The 13,948-nt window shown below is 33.3% G+C and overlaps 3 protein-coding genes across 13 annotated transcripts in view; 2 read left to right on the top strand and 1 right to left on the bottom strand.

The window, feature by feature from the left end:
- Nucleotides 1-1,512: 1,512 nt before the first annotated feature.
- Nucleotides 1,513-6,395, bottom strand: LOC100177116 (CD63 antigen). Its single transcript, XM_002131499.5, has 9 exons — nucleotides 6,183-6,395; nucleotides 5,679-5,774; nucleotides 5,289-5,402; nucleotides 4,866-4,940; nucleotides 4,429-4,533; nucleotides 3,824-3,950; nucleotides 3,465-3,565; nucleotides 3,122-3,205; nucleotides 1,513-2,550 (listed from the first exon to the last, which is right to left on the bottom strand). The coding sequence occupies exons 1-9, from the start codon at nucleotides 6,258-6,260 to the stop codon at nucleotides 2,482-2,484; spliced, it is 849 nt and encodes a 282-aa protein (XP_002131535.1). The 5' UTR covers nucleotides 6,261-6,395; the 3' UTR covers nucleotides 1,513-2,481.
- Nucleotides 3,130-11,070, top strand: LOC104266462 (ADP-ribosylation factor-like). The gene is made up of 6 exons (XM_009862732.3): nucleotides 3,130-3,213; nucleotides 7,011-7,084; nucleotides 7,353-7,527; nucleotides 9,367-9,485; nucleotides 9,998-10,132; nucleotides 10,366-11,070. Coding segments are annotated over exons 2-6 (603 nt in total). The 5' UTR covers nucleotides 3,130-3,213; nucleotides 7,011-7,082; the 3' UTR covers nucleotides 10,538-11,070.
- Nucleotides 11,071-11,111: 41 nt separating this feature from the next.
- Nucleotides 11,112-13,948, top strand: part of LOC100175058 (polyubiquitin-A) — a 5,667-nt gene continuing 2,830 nt past the window's right edge. For 4 of the 11 annotated variants that reach the window (XM_026837937.1, XM_026837939.1, XM_018815111.2 and 1 more), the window contains exons 1-7: nucleotides 11,112-11,338; nucleotides 11,554-11,657; nucleotides 11,889-12,116; nucleotides 12,333-12,560; nucleotides 12,692-12,919; nucleotides 13,050-13,277; nucleotides 13,496-13,723. In XM_026837937.1, coding sequence (XP_026693738.1) covers nucleotides 11,555-11,657; nucleotides 11,889-12,116; nucleotides 12,333-12,560; nucleotides 12,692-12,919; nucleotides 13,050-13,277; nucleotides 13,496-13,723 — 1,243 coding nt within the window. In that variant the 5' untranslated portion in view covers nucleotides 11,112-11,338; nucleotide 11,554. The remainder of the gene's footprint in view (nucleotides 11,339-11,553; nucleotides 11,658-11,888; nucleotides 12,117-12,332; nucleotides 12,561-12,691; nucleotides 12,920-13,049; nucleotides 13,278-13,495; nucleotides 13,724-13,948) is intronic. The other 7 variants (XM_002119510.4, XM_018815109.2, XM_018815110.2 and 4 more) reach the window with 7 other exon arrangements.

The raw sequence follows: 13,948 nt of genomic DNA, 5'->3' as shown, positions 1-13,948 counted from the left end.
TATGTTATATAGTACTGTTGGGTAAGTTTAAATATCGTTAGCTCATAGTCCTTAATCCTATATTTATTGATCGGCTGGGTAAAGAGAATCAAAACATGTTCCATCTGACCCCACTCTACTATATCTGTTTACGTCAAAATTAAGCTCTCACCGAAATAAATAAGTTTTTGGGTGTTATAACTTGTTTTTTTTTAATTATAAATGCTGGTGGCTTTTTAGGGTGAGTATTAATTCGAGATTCACGGAAGCTCCTAATGGGGACTTCCCATCCGGTAATAAATCATTCGTGGTTATATCTTTTAATTTTACCGTATGTAGAAAATTTTGAAATGAATTTTGGTCACGGTATAAGCATATTATGTAAACTCCTTTATCCTTGCATGGCAGTACAACGACAGTGGTTAATACAACCCATAAGCGACCCCTGGGTTCGATTACTTTCCATGTCTTGTCCAATAAGGGGCTTAATCACCCAGAAACTGCTTTAACCCAAGTGGTCACTATAAAACGGTTGTCAAAAATACAATCACTTATAATGCGTGTTAACCCATAGAGATACTAATATACCACTACTAATATATATAGTGTTATATATTAGTATCTCTATGGGTTAACCCCTATATAAGCGGGCACGAGGTGTGTTAAATATAAATCACCTGTGTTACAACGACTGTCGTTGCCCTGCCACGATGACAAGTGTCGGTCGTTTGGTACTTTAGTATATTTGTTAAAAACAGAATATGGGCTATCGTATATACTTTACATTTAGACTTTGGAGATAAAATAAAAAATAGGTAAAACTTTAAACTTCGTCCTAATTAACGTACACGTATTAAAAGTCAGGTATACTGATAATAAACCTAAAACAAACCTGTTGCTGGTACTTTCGGGATAAACCTTCATGATAATCAAACGATCAAAACACTTAGCAGTAACGCAAAATTATTTAGTTTATTTCATTGATAAAAATATACTCACTATGTCGTTATAATGCAACTATGACGTCGCATACTTTAATTGGTAAAAATAACTCGCGGTTCAGAAAGTTGCGTAAAATTAAAAAAGTCCCTATATTTTTGGAGAATTATCAAATACATATGTAAATCGATTGTAATTTCCACTTAAAAAGTAGTTCAGTTAGCGTTTTATTACACAAATATGCTTCTACATGGCTACAACTGTATGTATGGCCGTATGGGTCGTGTCTTTACACACAGCACCTTCGTTTAACTGCACAGTAACTTGTTTTAATTATATTTTACTTTAGTAACCCTGTGCGAGTTCACGCGGTGTAATGCTTTTCATTTGACACTCTTTTCGACTTTTTATTCATAGTGTGCTATAACAACCGTTGTTTTACTGTAGATTGCCTACTTTTTAAATAACATGATCTTTGCTATTGTTTCCATAGAAAAATAAAAACTAAGTTTTGTAGTTGCCACATACGATATAACACGTCGGTCTAAATTGGGATGTAAAAATGCTAGTTTTCAACGATGAGTAAAAACAACATAGACTTTCCGAAACTTTAATTAAACGACATCATCGTAACACCGCAAATAATGACAAGAAAGATAATTGTGTAATTAATAAAGCTTTGCTATCAGTTTTTGCTTAATGTTCTGCTGCAATGCAAAAATGGCTAAGAGTCACTTATTAAAGAATAAGAAATTATAAAAAATGAAGTAAGACTACATAAACATTGGCTGTGGTGTAAGTTAACTGATGATTTAAGAAAAGAATTGAAAAAATACCAAAAATGGTATTTTAAAACTTGCATAAAAATATATTGTAACATTAGAAAGTACGTAAAAATTACAAAACTTGTTTTTAACAGGTTGGTCTTATATAAAATTTCACTAGATTTCAACAATAAGTAACTTCACTTTTGCGTAAATAAAAAAATCATTACATGGCAAACAACATTTCTTCCCTTCCTGTTAGTTTAAATAATACTTTTTATCCAAAAAATCGTCTTTTTATGTAAATCAACTTATTATAGAAAACTTTGTAAGGTTAAAATGTTTTTTTTGAATAAAATATTTAAATACTTGCATTACATATCGTAATCATAACAGTTAATAAATTTTGCGACATCATAATACTTATAGATGAAAATTTTGACTCCATAATGATTAGGGTTTAAGTATGACACTTTTACATCAATTATTTAAACCAAGAACATATCTAGACAAAAAGCCTTTTTTCTTCAAGCCATTATTCCATTTCACTGTTAAATCCATGTTTTGTGAAGATAAATAAAAAATGATGTTATATTTTAATCCCTAACAACTTCTTATTTTGTTTTCTTTCAAATAACCTTGAATATGCAGCTTTGAATATTTTGGATACCGGACAGCAGACACAGTAAAATATAAAAACGAATATTATGGCAGTCAGCAGTGATTAAAACTTTAAAGCGATTGCACTTGATGAGCAGATGAAAATTTGGCTGAAAAATAAAAATCACAGGAAATTTTTTCACACAGGTTTGAAGCCAGAACTTTTAAGGTTCTTGAACAACTGGCACGATAAGATGATTGCCACTATCTGTGAAATATAACACGTAAGCGAAGCTATTTTAGTGTACTTACAATTGTTTTTGTAATATAATAGTGCCTAGCCTATAAAAGTGCCCAGCGAGTAAATTACTGTTAAATAATAATAAGCGAGTAAATTACTGTTAAATAACTGCGAAAAAATAAACATTTTAATGTAAATTCACAAATGTTTGTTAGTGTAATGTATGCGCACACAAAGCAGTAGTGTAGTGCACCTTTATGTAGCTTTTTTTAAACATTGGACTGCAAGAATTTGTTTTCAGATTTTTTATAACCAGGTTTTACTTAATCTGTATTTTGCAAGCAAAGCACAGCTGCTAAACCAAAAAAGTTTAGGAAGTTATTTTTAGTTTCATATTTTTATTTTCGTGTTACGTCAATGCAGCTAAAGGCTTAAAAGGGTATACTAGGTGTTTGTGCACAATTATTGCAGCTTTTCTCTTGTCTAAACTTTGTTATGCTTAAAAAACAAATAAATAATAACCCTACCAGCTGCCTTCTCTACTAAATTGACTAAAATATTAAACTATTTTATTTGATTTATAAAGCCTTAATGTCACCTGTGTTACAAAGAGCAAGATGGCTAGAAGTGTGATGGTCAGTAGATGGCGCTGCAGGAACTGCACCACTTGGTCCAAACAACCCTGAAACGGTAATTAAATGTAATTATTATTTTTAATGTATTTTTTGTGTTTGAAACTTGTGATATAAACATCATTTGTTTAGGATTATATTAATGACCATTAAGTAAGCAAAATCAAGCTTCAAACCCAGTATCATGAGTAAAATTCTGAATTCTCTACATATTCTCTACTATTGACAGTAAACATTAAAACAATATCCTAGGTTTCCATAATAATACAATTGTGAGTTATTCTAAAAATGGATAAGAGTAAGACGTACTTGTTTATGTAACTCAGTATTGTTTTCATTATCTGTATAACACACAGCAGGGTTGCTGACTTCACCAACTCTGTCAAGCTCACAGCAACTTCCTGGCCACGCTGTAATGTACAAGTGTGAAGGTAATTGCTTAAACTTGTATGTTAAAAAATCCTAATTTAAACAAACCAGGATGCAATAAGTTTTTTATTATATTACCTAACAAACAGAAGTTTAATTCTGAAGCAAACATGTAATATATAAATAAATGCTTGACTGTATTTCTAATACAGTCATGTCAAAAAAGTCTATCCAAACAATCACAAAATTTTAATTTTTTTCGTTTAACTGCCGAGTGCAGTTAAAAAAAATTGACTTACATTGGTTTACAAGCATCCCTATGTTTCTATACCATGCTGACCCAATAGTGTAGTTACCACTAGTAGAGACATTTATATTGGTGTGATTGTGAAATCCTTCTGCAGTGTTCACCCCACAACATTTGAACTAAACAAAGAATAATTATATGTATGCGAAAAGTAGTAAGTACTATTAAACTAAAAGAATTTTCATGATTACTACTTTACTAGTTGGTATGATTGCGGTAAATATAATATTTAGGGAGGATATAGTTTAATTTGTAACATGATTTTACTTGTACACTATTCAACACTTTTCCCTTTTTTGTTTGAAATAAATATTGTGCATTTAATTTTCAAATATGCTTTGGCAGCTAGGTGTTCTAAACTAACCACTCAAACACTATTGTTCATACTCCTTGTGACAGCTTATGAGTTACCAAGTATGGTACTTTGTGGGTGATTTTTTATGTGTGGCTGATAATTTGGACAACCCAGTGGTCACTACTGACCACTGGGTTGGAGCAATTGCTGTTAAAGCGTCTTGACAAGTGGCAATCAAATCAAAAGGCAACCTTTTTTATGTGGCTACACACACCTAGATATTACAAAAAAGATAAACTTACAAATGTTTGAATTTCCCTCCAAGCAACTGAATTCGCATCCGTTGCATCATCACCTTCGTACAAACTGAGTGATATGGTCATCTGATCTGTTACTTTCAATGCTATCTGTGATAACACAATGAGTAAACTCTCATAGAAAATACTGAACCTTTTCAAGATATTTTACAAATATTTAGAACAGAGGTTAGACAGGTTTTGGTTGTATGATCATTGATTATACTGTATTTTTTCAGTTATTTATGTAACTGGTTTGATTTACATTTGATTTCTTAAAGGTCCACTTAAGAAGCAAAATATTAAAATAAATGTACAGATATGTCTTGTACATATTAAAGGGCAATAGGTAAACCAAGTGCATAAAGACTAAAGTACTACTTTGTTATTCCATGTTGCAAGAAACCTAATATGTTTTATAGCCTAAATACTTTACATATTACCTGGCTTTGAAACATGATTCCAAACGCAGCAAGTGCACATTCAACTACAAGCACCACAGTGAATATAACAGCAATCTACATAAAACATTTATTGTAACATAGTCTACCAATATTTAACATATTCATTTGCTAAAATTGACGGATTTCCGTTTCAAAGTTGAAACTAGGCTATGCAATGCTTTTTATAACAAACTTTATAGCAAAATGTTGAATTGATGAAAACTAGATTTCTTTGTAATTTACAAACTGTAAGCATACAATAAAATTGATGGAACTTTTACAGTAACCGGCAAAATAACTTTGTTTACCAACTATTTTTATCCTAAGACACGGGTAAAGATTGATGCAAATACAACTAAAATTAAACAAAAAGCATAACAGCAGTTCAATAAAAGTGGGCCTTCTTTTTATAACTTAACTTACAGTCATCAGAATACATCTGTTGTTGTTCAATGCTCCATAACATCCCAGCAATGAAATGAACACCACACACCCTCCAGTTACCATGGTGACGAGACTCACCTGGTGAACTTGCCTCTATATAAAAATAATTTCATTAAAATTAAAAAATGTAACTACAACATGAAATAAACAAAAACGAACACTGACAATTAGATTTAAAGGATAAATGAATATTCATGAAAAACTCATTATCCGTGCATTGCTGGAGCAATGTCAGACATTATGACACAGATGTTATGTTTCATACACTCTGTGCCCGTTTTAAGTGACTGCGATTGTAGTTGTATTTTTTTCTTTGAATTTGTTAAAAAACAATAGGTATATATAGACCTATTGTGATATGTGCATTACCGAGGTTGTTGCTTCTGTTGTAACCTGGATAACACTTTGTGTGCCAGGTACACTGTATAGGAACACACCCAGCATTATCAGCACAACTCCAACTACCTGAAATAACATACACAACAAAATAACCATCTAGATCAAAATTTAAAATGAATAAAAATTCCCATTTTTCTTGAATGGGCTATTTAAAAAAAGGTATTTATTTGAAAAGGTATGATGCGACACACCAATGTACTTATGTACGTGACTAATATATTAATATAGTACATTATATGCAGTTACTGATACTTATATTTATTACAATTTACGAACTAATTAGTTTAGCTGGAAATCGGTAAGAATTATACATTCTTAATAAATCTCAATACGGTTAAACAGTGACAACTTATTCGCCGGTTGGAAATATTTCTTTCAGTTGTAGCCTACTATTAAGTACAATAATATTATAGTTGTAAAAGTATAGGTTTTATATTAATATGATGTGTAATAATATGAAAATTAGTTCAATACCAAGAAAAAGCAATGTAGAATCATGAGGGTGTATCTTCTACAGTTGTCGCCGCCATTTTTGGAAGTTTTGCTTTGCATTTGTAATACTTTTAAACTTAATACGAAATAATAATATATTTACTATGCCTAAAAATCATACGTTTTTCCTAACAGTTTGCAAAGTTTCCAGCTACCTCTGGCTATAACATATTCAAAACAATTTTAAAAACGCAAACATGACCAAAACATTTCCTAAATTTCAAAGAAAAATCACTTTACTACACTGTTGTTGTGAAATTTGTTGAGTCAGATGGTACGTCACATGACGTCACAACAACATAACATGGAATGAGCGCTGGTGTGTTTGCAACCTTATTAGACATTAAATTGGAAGTTGAGCTGTATTCAAACAAGACATCCACAAAACTGCGGATTATAATATATGAATTTAAAAATAGATTAATGCGAACGCGAATAAGATCTAAACAATTTTCTATATTTTAAACGCCTGTAAAAATAAACTGTTACGACAAAGTTTGAAAACGTTTGTACACAACGTTTACGAGTCGAAAAGAATGGAAACAGGCAATCTACAGTAAATACATTATCGCTTAAGCCTGTTAGGTCATAGCTTCAAATACCTTCAAAGCGCCCCGAATGGGACGTCAAAACAACGAAAAATACCGAGAGCAACACACGTTAGGAAAGGCAACAAAAACAACGCCCGAGAGAGACATATTTTACAAATTTACACGACAAACTTATTATTACAAAATTATGCAACATTGTGACGTAATAGTTTATCATCCCTTTTACATAAACTCGTTTAAATAAAAATCTACTATACAGAGAAAGCTGGGTTTCAAGTATTTCGTTACGGAACCGCTGTTTCTAAACGGATTCACAACATGGAAGCGCATAATGTAGGTAACACTTTTTTGTCCAATAGTTTATAAATCGTATAATGCCTAAAAACTAACTATATTTTATCAAACGTACCAAGTTTCATCATAAGACCAGGGTTACAATTCAGTATAAAATTCGTTATAAATATATTTTTGACATGGGAATGTAGTAGTCCACAATATACATTGATTTAATTTACCTATGTGACTATCGCTGTGTAACACAATGTATTGAAATTTTCTTTAATGAAAATCTATATCAAATACCATCCACCTATGAACACAGGGTGTTACACCATAACATGGGTTTACGTTTTTCTCGATTTCGGAGATTGCGGAAGTCCCGCATCTTGATTCTTGGTCCGGATGCTGCTGGTAAAACAACGTTGTTGTACCGACTAAAGACCGGTAGAACCGTTACCACTATCCCGACCATTGGATTTAACGTTGAGTCAATACAGGTATAAATACGTTTGCTTTTTTGCGGTTTAGTTACCGCTATAAATGAAATGACACATATAGGCTGTTCATAATTATACGCAACAAATTATATTTAGTAGAGTGGAGGAAGATGGGACACTTTTTCATTCTATTTTCTCGTATTTGGTAGTAAACAAAGAACATTTTAAAAAATTATAAAACCGCATCCTGACGACCCCCACAGACCGCTGTTAATTCTTTAAAACGCGATCAGGATATTTGGATATTAAGTGCTAAAGGTGTCCAGTCTTCTCCCACCCTACTCTATGTGTAATTGCCACAGTTTTTTTTATATAGCAAGAGACGAAAATCTAAACTCGTATATAGAACGGGGGTTGATTGCAATACGAGGCAAGTTGGGACCCTTTTTTAAATCTCCTTGTACGGCTACCCATTTGATGGTTGGACAAAATCAAATGTTATAAACTATTTTTCGACTGTATACTCACAGTCCAACAAATTACGCGGCAAAATTGTTAAAACTGCGGAAACTAGGTATAGTTTGCGAGTTTGAATGACCAATCTATAGTATCGTAATAAAATAGACAGAAATATTTTATACGTTTGATTTTGCCCTAGAAAATTGTGAACAACTTCTCTTTCTATGATTTGACTGACTCTTTTCCGTATACTTTTCAGTTCTCATTCTTTATATTTAAAGACTTATTTCTGTTGACAAAAATCAATTTATTTACACTGTAAAAAAAGTTCAATCAAATTTCAATCAAATTTAATCAACACCAAATTTTGACGCAAAATTTTTGAATCAAGTGCTTGACGCAATTTTTTAAATCGAATTTACGTCAAAGTTTCGCTCAGTTTCAGCGATTTTTTAGCATTAAAATGGGCCGATCTCAATCAAATTTTGATTTAAACTTGATTTGTTAAAAAAAATTCTACATATATATTTCTGGGGTGAAAAATGTTTATTTTGTGTTTTTAAATTAATTGGCACAGCATACACAATTTATTATAAACACTGCAGATAAACTGTTGACTTGGGAAAATTATACGCAATGAAAGACAACAAATAGGAAGGAACATAAAACACAACAAAAAAAAGAAAATAGAAAAAGACTTGATTGAAAAAACGCGCTCAATCAAGCACTTGATTAAGCATTTTGCGTCAAGTTTTTTTAGCTACCATCACCATACAACTCTCTTAAAATACCATGCTGGCCATGATCAAGGTCTTTCGTATCGATAACGAGGTGTAACTTCATTAAAATTATATAAGCTTGAGCTTTGCAGCTCTTGTACATTAACTATTTTTTTTATACATTATAATTTTATTAAACCCGACCATTTTTTGAACTACATAAGCTTTCTTGAAAACCAACGTTTTAGAATGTAAACATTTTATAGTGTAACTTATATGTTTAATAGGCGACAGCATACAATTTCTAGATCAAATATACCGCCAGAAGAAATATTATACGAACGACAGTACGTTATAACACGCTGTTAATTAGAATTAAAAAAAGGAGCATTAATTAAAAAACGTAATATAGTATATGTGGGGGGGGGGAGATGGAACACCTTTTCATTTTATTTTTTCCACCCGTTTGGTGGTAAGCAAACAACATTCAAAGAATTATAAAACCGCATCGTCGTCACGACTCCCATAGACCGTTGCAAAAAGTGTCCCGTCTTCCGCCACCCCGATAATAAAATAACTTTATTTGTTTCTGCGATTACAGTAACGAAGATTTTAAAAATATTCTAAACGAAAAGACAGAATATACCGACAAAGCAACGTAGCTGTTGACCCTTTCTATAACATATCACAAAAGTACCCAAACATCTTATTGAATTTATAGATTAAACGCACTCAGCTGACGCTTTGGGATGTGGGTGGTCAAGACAAACTAAGAACACTATGGAAACATTACTTTATTGGTGTCAGTATTCTCGCATTTGTAGTTGATTCCTCCGATAGGTACGTGCTTATACTAGTTCAATTAATTCTAAAACGGTAATATAGTACTGTGGGGTAAGGTGGGACACCTTTAGCACAAATAGTCTAAATAACCTGATCGTGTTTCAAACAAATTACAACGGCCTATGGGAGTCGCGAGGATACGGTTTTATAATTCTTGTGAAAAGCTGTCCCATCTTCCCTCACCCTACTATATTTATTTTAATTTTATTTTAAAATACCAAAGCAGTCCCAAATGGTTTGCAATCAAAATAATTAAACGTCACAAAACAGCCAAAACAAGTTTAAGTAAACTTTTATATTGTACCTTACTACGTTTTAACAGTATGTGGTACATTTACTGCTATTTTAAAACTGTCTATATATTACTTCGGTCAGATAAGAGAATTGTTTGTAACGCGATAGGTTTTCCTGTAGCTTAATTATAAATGGCTACAGGCGGCAGTACTGTCGGCTGATGAGAAAGGACCCCATTCAAAATAATTACAACTTTTAACGATATCCATTAAAAGGGATCGAATAGAGGAAGCCAATGAGGCATTACAAGGTGTCTTGATGGATCCACTGCTAGACAGTTGCGCCATTCTTATCTACGCTAATAAACAAGACATGGAAGGAGCTATGTCAACTAGAGAGATAACAGAAAAGTAAATATTGTAAAGAATGACGTATATTTGGTTTCATATGTTCCGGATTTCGAAATGAGAACTAGGCTCTTACGAACAACTTCTTGTATCTGGTTACTATAAACAAAAGTACATGATTCCTTTAACCTTTAGAATGGATTTTTTCTGATTGCGCGCCGCGGTGTGACGTCATTACCGCAGTCCGCGTCTGTTTACCACCCGCGGCTAACTAAAATGTTCGAATTTGCTTTCAGACTTGGTTTGAGCCAGTTTCTCAGCAGGCCTTGGCACGTCCAATCATCATGTGCTTTAACTGGTGATGGGGTTTATGAAGGTTTGGACTGGGCGCTAAACCAGGAAAAGTTGCGAAGAAAAAGGAGAAACAAAGCGATGTCTGAACCACTTCTTTTTTCTAACGTTTTGTAACAACAGCTGGCGGTGATGTGTTTTCATCTGTGATCAATAATAATTGTTACCTGTGCAAAATACGCCCCACAGACTGCCTGTTTCTCACTTTGACTAATTTTCACATTTGCACTACTGGTTGTAAATCATTTCAAAATGTGTCACCAAACTGTGAAATCACAGGCTCGCGAAAAAGCCAGACATTGACACATCATCACAAATTTACATAATACCACAAGCAAAGCTGTACACTGTGCTTAATACATACATGGATATGTAATTTTTAAGACACGAACAAGCTTACACTGTTATCATTTATTGTATCTTAAAGTTCATTGGACTTACTTTATGAACACTGTATTAACATGGCTTCCCGAAACTGATATAAGGTGCCGCCCGTTTGAACGGACCTTTGAACAGTGTTATAGTTTTATTTGGTACCTAATTTATACGTTATATGCGTGATTATACCTAACAGAATGACATAAAGCAGATATGATAACATTCCACCAACGCAATGTTACATATCGATGACGAAGCAAAAGCTTTAAATACATTGCATAACAACAAGCTTCATTACATTGCGCCATGTTTGTTTGGCTTTGAAATAAAAAAAAGGCGAGACGTTTCTCGATTCTTTGTTCCAGCAACCAATCAGAAGTGAGAAAACGGTCATGTGAGACGTCATGTGATCTCTGCGTATATAAACCAGTTCCTTGTTTCGTTAGCTCATACCCGTTAAGCTAGTGATTATATTGAAGAACTTATATTTACGAAACGCGTTTTATTCTGCCGTTGCAAGAATTAATATATTACAAGTAAGTACAGTTTGATGCGTATTGTTATAGATTGATTTTAATTAAACTTTAGAAAGCATAATCTTTAACGTCTGTGTTGTTTTGTTACTGATTTGTTTATGGCTTTTTGAAGTTTTTATGAAACTTATAATGCGAGTTTAACCATATAGAAGTTGTTTTCTATTTGTTTGCTGTACGGTCATTTTAAAAATCGGACTTTATTTTGATATTTTAAAATAGAATGCAGATCTTTGTGAAAACTTTGACTGGAAAGACCATAACTCTTGAAGTTGAGGCATCTGACTCTATTGACAATGTCAAGGCTAAGATCCAAGACAAAGAAGGTAAGTTTTAAAAGCTTAAAATGTGCTTATCTAGTGTGGCTACCTCCTTAAAAGAGGTAACCTCTTAAATAATATCTGTTCCAATGAACGATCACTTTGCAAACGCGCAGGTTTAAATGAATAATGTATGAAAAATTTTGTGTTGCACACCACACTATATTTAAATGTGTCCACTACTTTGCTGATGTTTTTGTACAAAGCAAATGATAACTTTGTTTTCAAATTCTACAGGAATCCCACCAGATCAGCAACGTCTTATCTTCGCTGGTAAGCAGCTTGAAGATGGACGCACACTGAGCGATTACAACATCCAGAAAGAGTCTACTCTTCACTTGGTTCTTCGTCTCAGAGGAGGAATGCAAATCTTTGTCAAAACTTTGACAGGAAAGACCATCACTCTTGAAGTTGAGGCATCTGACTCTATTGACAACGTCAAAGCCAAGATCCAAGACAAAGAAGGTAAATTTAACAACACATTTATTAATTTGCTCTTATTCAAGGACGTAAAAAGGATTTTTTAAGGAAATGTTGAAAATGCAAAGGTCAACATTTTTTAAATGTACAATTGAGTACGATAATTCGTTTTACCCATCCCAATGTTTTTTAATTTATTTGCCATTGCTTGTATGTGTTTCTGCAAACCGCAAATAAAAACTTTGTTTACACTTTTCACAGGAATTCCACCAGATCAGCAACGTCTTATCTTCGCTGGTAAGCAGCTTGAAGATGGACGTACACTGAGCGATTACAACATCCAGAAAGAGTCTACTCTTCACTTGGTTCTTCGTCTCAGAGGAGGAATGCAAATCTTTGTCAAAACTTTGACAGGAAAGACTATCACTCTTGAAGTTGAGGCTTCTGATTCTATTGACAACGTCAAAGCTAAGATTCAAGACAAAGAAGGTAATTTTGAAACCCCAATTAAAAATGTGCACCCGGCCAGATGTATGAAAACGTTTTTTCCATTGAACGTTCAATTTACAGAGGTTAAGAATTTAGGCAGCAAACATTTAAATTTGTTTATAATTTTACAGGAATCCCCCCAGATCAGCAACGTCTTATCTTCGCTGGTAAGCAGCTTGAAGATGGACGTACACTGAGCGATTACAACATCCAAAAAGAGTCTACTCTTCACTTGGTTCTTCGTCTCAGAGGAGGAATGCAAATCTTTGTCAAAACTTTGACAGGAAAGACTATCACTCTTGAAGTTGAGGCTTCTGATTCTATTGACAACGTCAAAGCTAAGATTCAAGACAAAGAAGGTAACTTTGAAACCCCAATTAAAAATGTGCACCCGGCCAGATGTATGAAAACAGTTTTTTCCATTGAACGTTCAATTTAGAGGTTAAGAATTTAGGCAGCAAACATTTAAATTTGTTTATAATTTTACAGGAATCCCCCCAGATCAGCAACGTCTTATCTTCGCTGGTAAGCAGCTTGAAGACGGACGCACACTGAGCGATTACAACATCCAGAAAGAGTCTACTCTTCACTTAGTTCTTCGTCTCAGAGGAGGAATGCAAATCTTTGTCAAAACTTTGACTGGAAAGACCATCACTCTTGAAGTTGAGGCATCTGACTCTATTGACAACGTCAAGGCTAAGATCCAAGACAAAGAAGGTAATTTGTACAACACATTTATTAATGTGCACTTATCCAAAGGCATAAAAACTTTTTTTTTTGAGTAAATGTTTAATTTGCAGAGGTAAACATTTTTTGAATGTAAAATTATGTACGATAATTCGTTTTAACCATCCCAATAATTTTTAATTTATTCGCCATTGCTTGTATGTGTTTTTGCAAACTGCAAATGATAACTTTGTTTACAATTTTTACAGGAATTCCCCCAGATCAACAACGTCTTATCTTCGCTGGTAAGCAGCTTGAAGACGGACGCACACTGAGCGATTACAACATCCAGAAAGAGTCCACTCTTCACTTGGTTCTTCGTCTCAGAGGAGGAATGCAAATCTTTGTCAAAACTTTGACAGGAAAAACCATCACCCTTGAAGTTGAGGCATCTGATTCCATTGACAATGTCAAAGCCAAGATCCAAGACAAAGAAGGTAATTTTTAAAAGTTTGATTTAGTGTGCCGATTTGATGCGGCTACTCAACCTCTTCAAATAAAAATCTGTTCCAATGAATGATTAGTTCGCAAAGTTGCAGGCTTAATCGGGTAAGTCTAATACAGTAATTTTAATTAGTCCTCCACAATAATTTGAATTTGTCCGCTACTGTGCTGCCTATTTTGTAAATAGTAAATTCTAACTTTGTTTACAATTTTCACAG

The sequence above is a fragment of the Ciona intestinalis genome, unplaced genomic scaffold (assembly GCF_000224145.3).
Source record: "Ciona intestinalis unplaced genomic scaffold, KH HT000034.2, whole genome shotgun sequence".
In the NCBI taxonomy this organism is placed as follows: domain Eukaryota; kingdom Metazoa; phylum Chordata; class Ascidiacea; order Phlebobranchia; family Cionidae; genus Ciona; species Ciona intestinalis.
This window is presented reverse-complemented; position numbering and strand designations above follow the sequence as displayed.

Coding starts and splice junctions, on each gene's coding strand:
- LOC100177116 (XM_002131499.5), bottom strand. CDS start 6,260: ATGCAAAGCAAAACTTCCAAAAATGGCGGCGACAACTGTAGAAGATAC. Junction 5,775..6,182: donor TTCTACATTGCTTTTTCTTG/GTATTGAACTAA, acceptor ATGTTATTTCAG/GTAGTTGGAGTTGTGCTGAT. Junction 4,941..5,288: donor ACAGATGTATTCTGATGACT/GTAAGTTAAGTT, acceptor TGTTTTATGTAG/ATTGCTGTTATATTCACTGT.
- LOC104266462 (XM_009862732.3), top strand. Junction 9,486..9,997: donor GTAGTTGATTCCTCCGATAG/GTACGTGCTTAT, acceptor ATCCATTAAAAG/GGATCGAATAGAGGAAGCCA. Junction 10,133..10,365: donor ACTAGAGAGATAACAGAAAA/GTAAATATTGTA, acceptor ATTTGCTTTCAG/ACTTGGTTTGAGCCAGTTTC.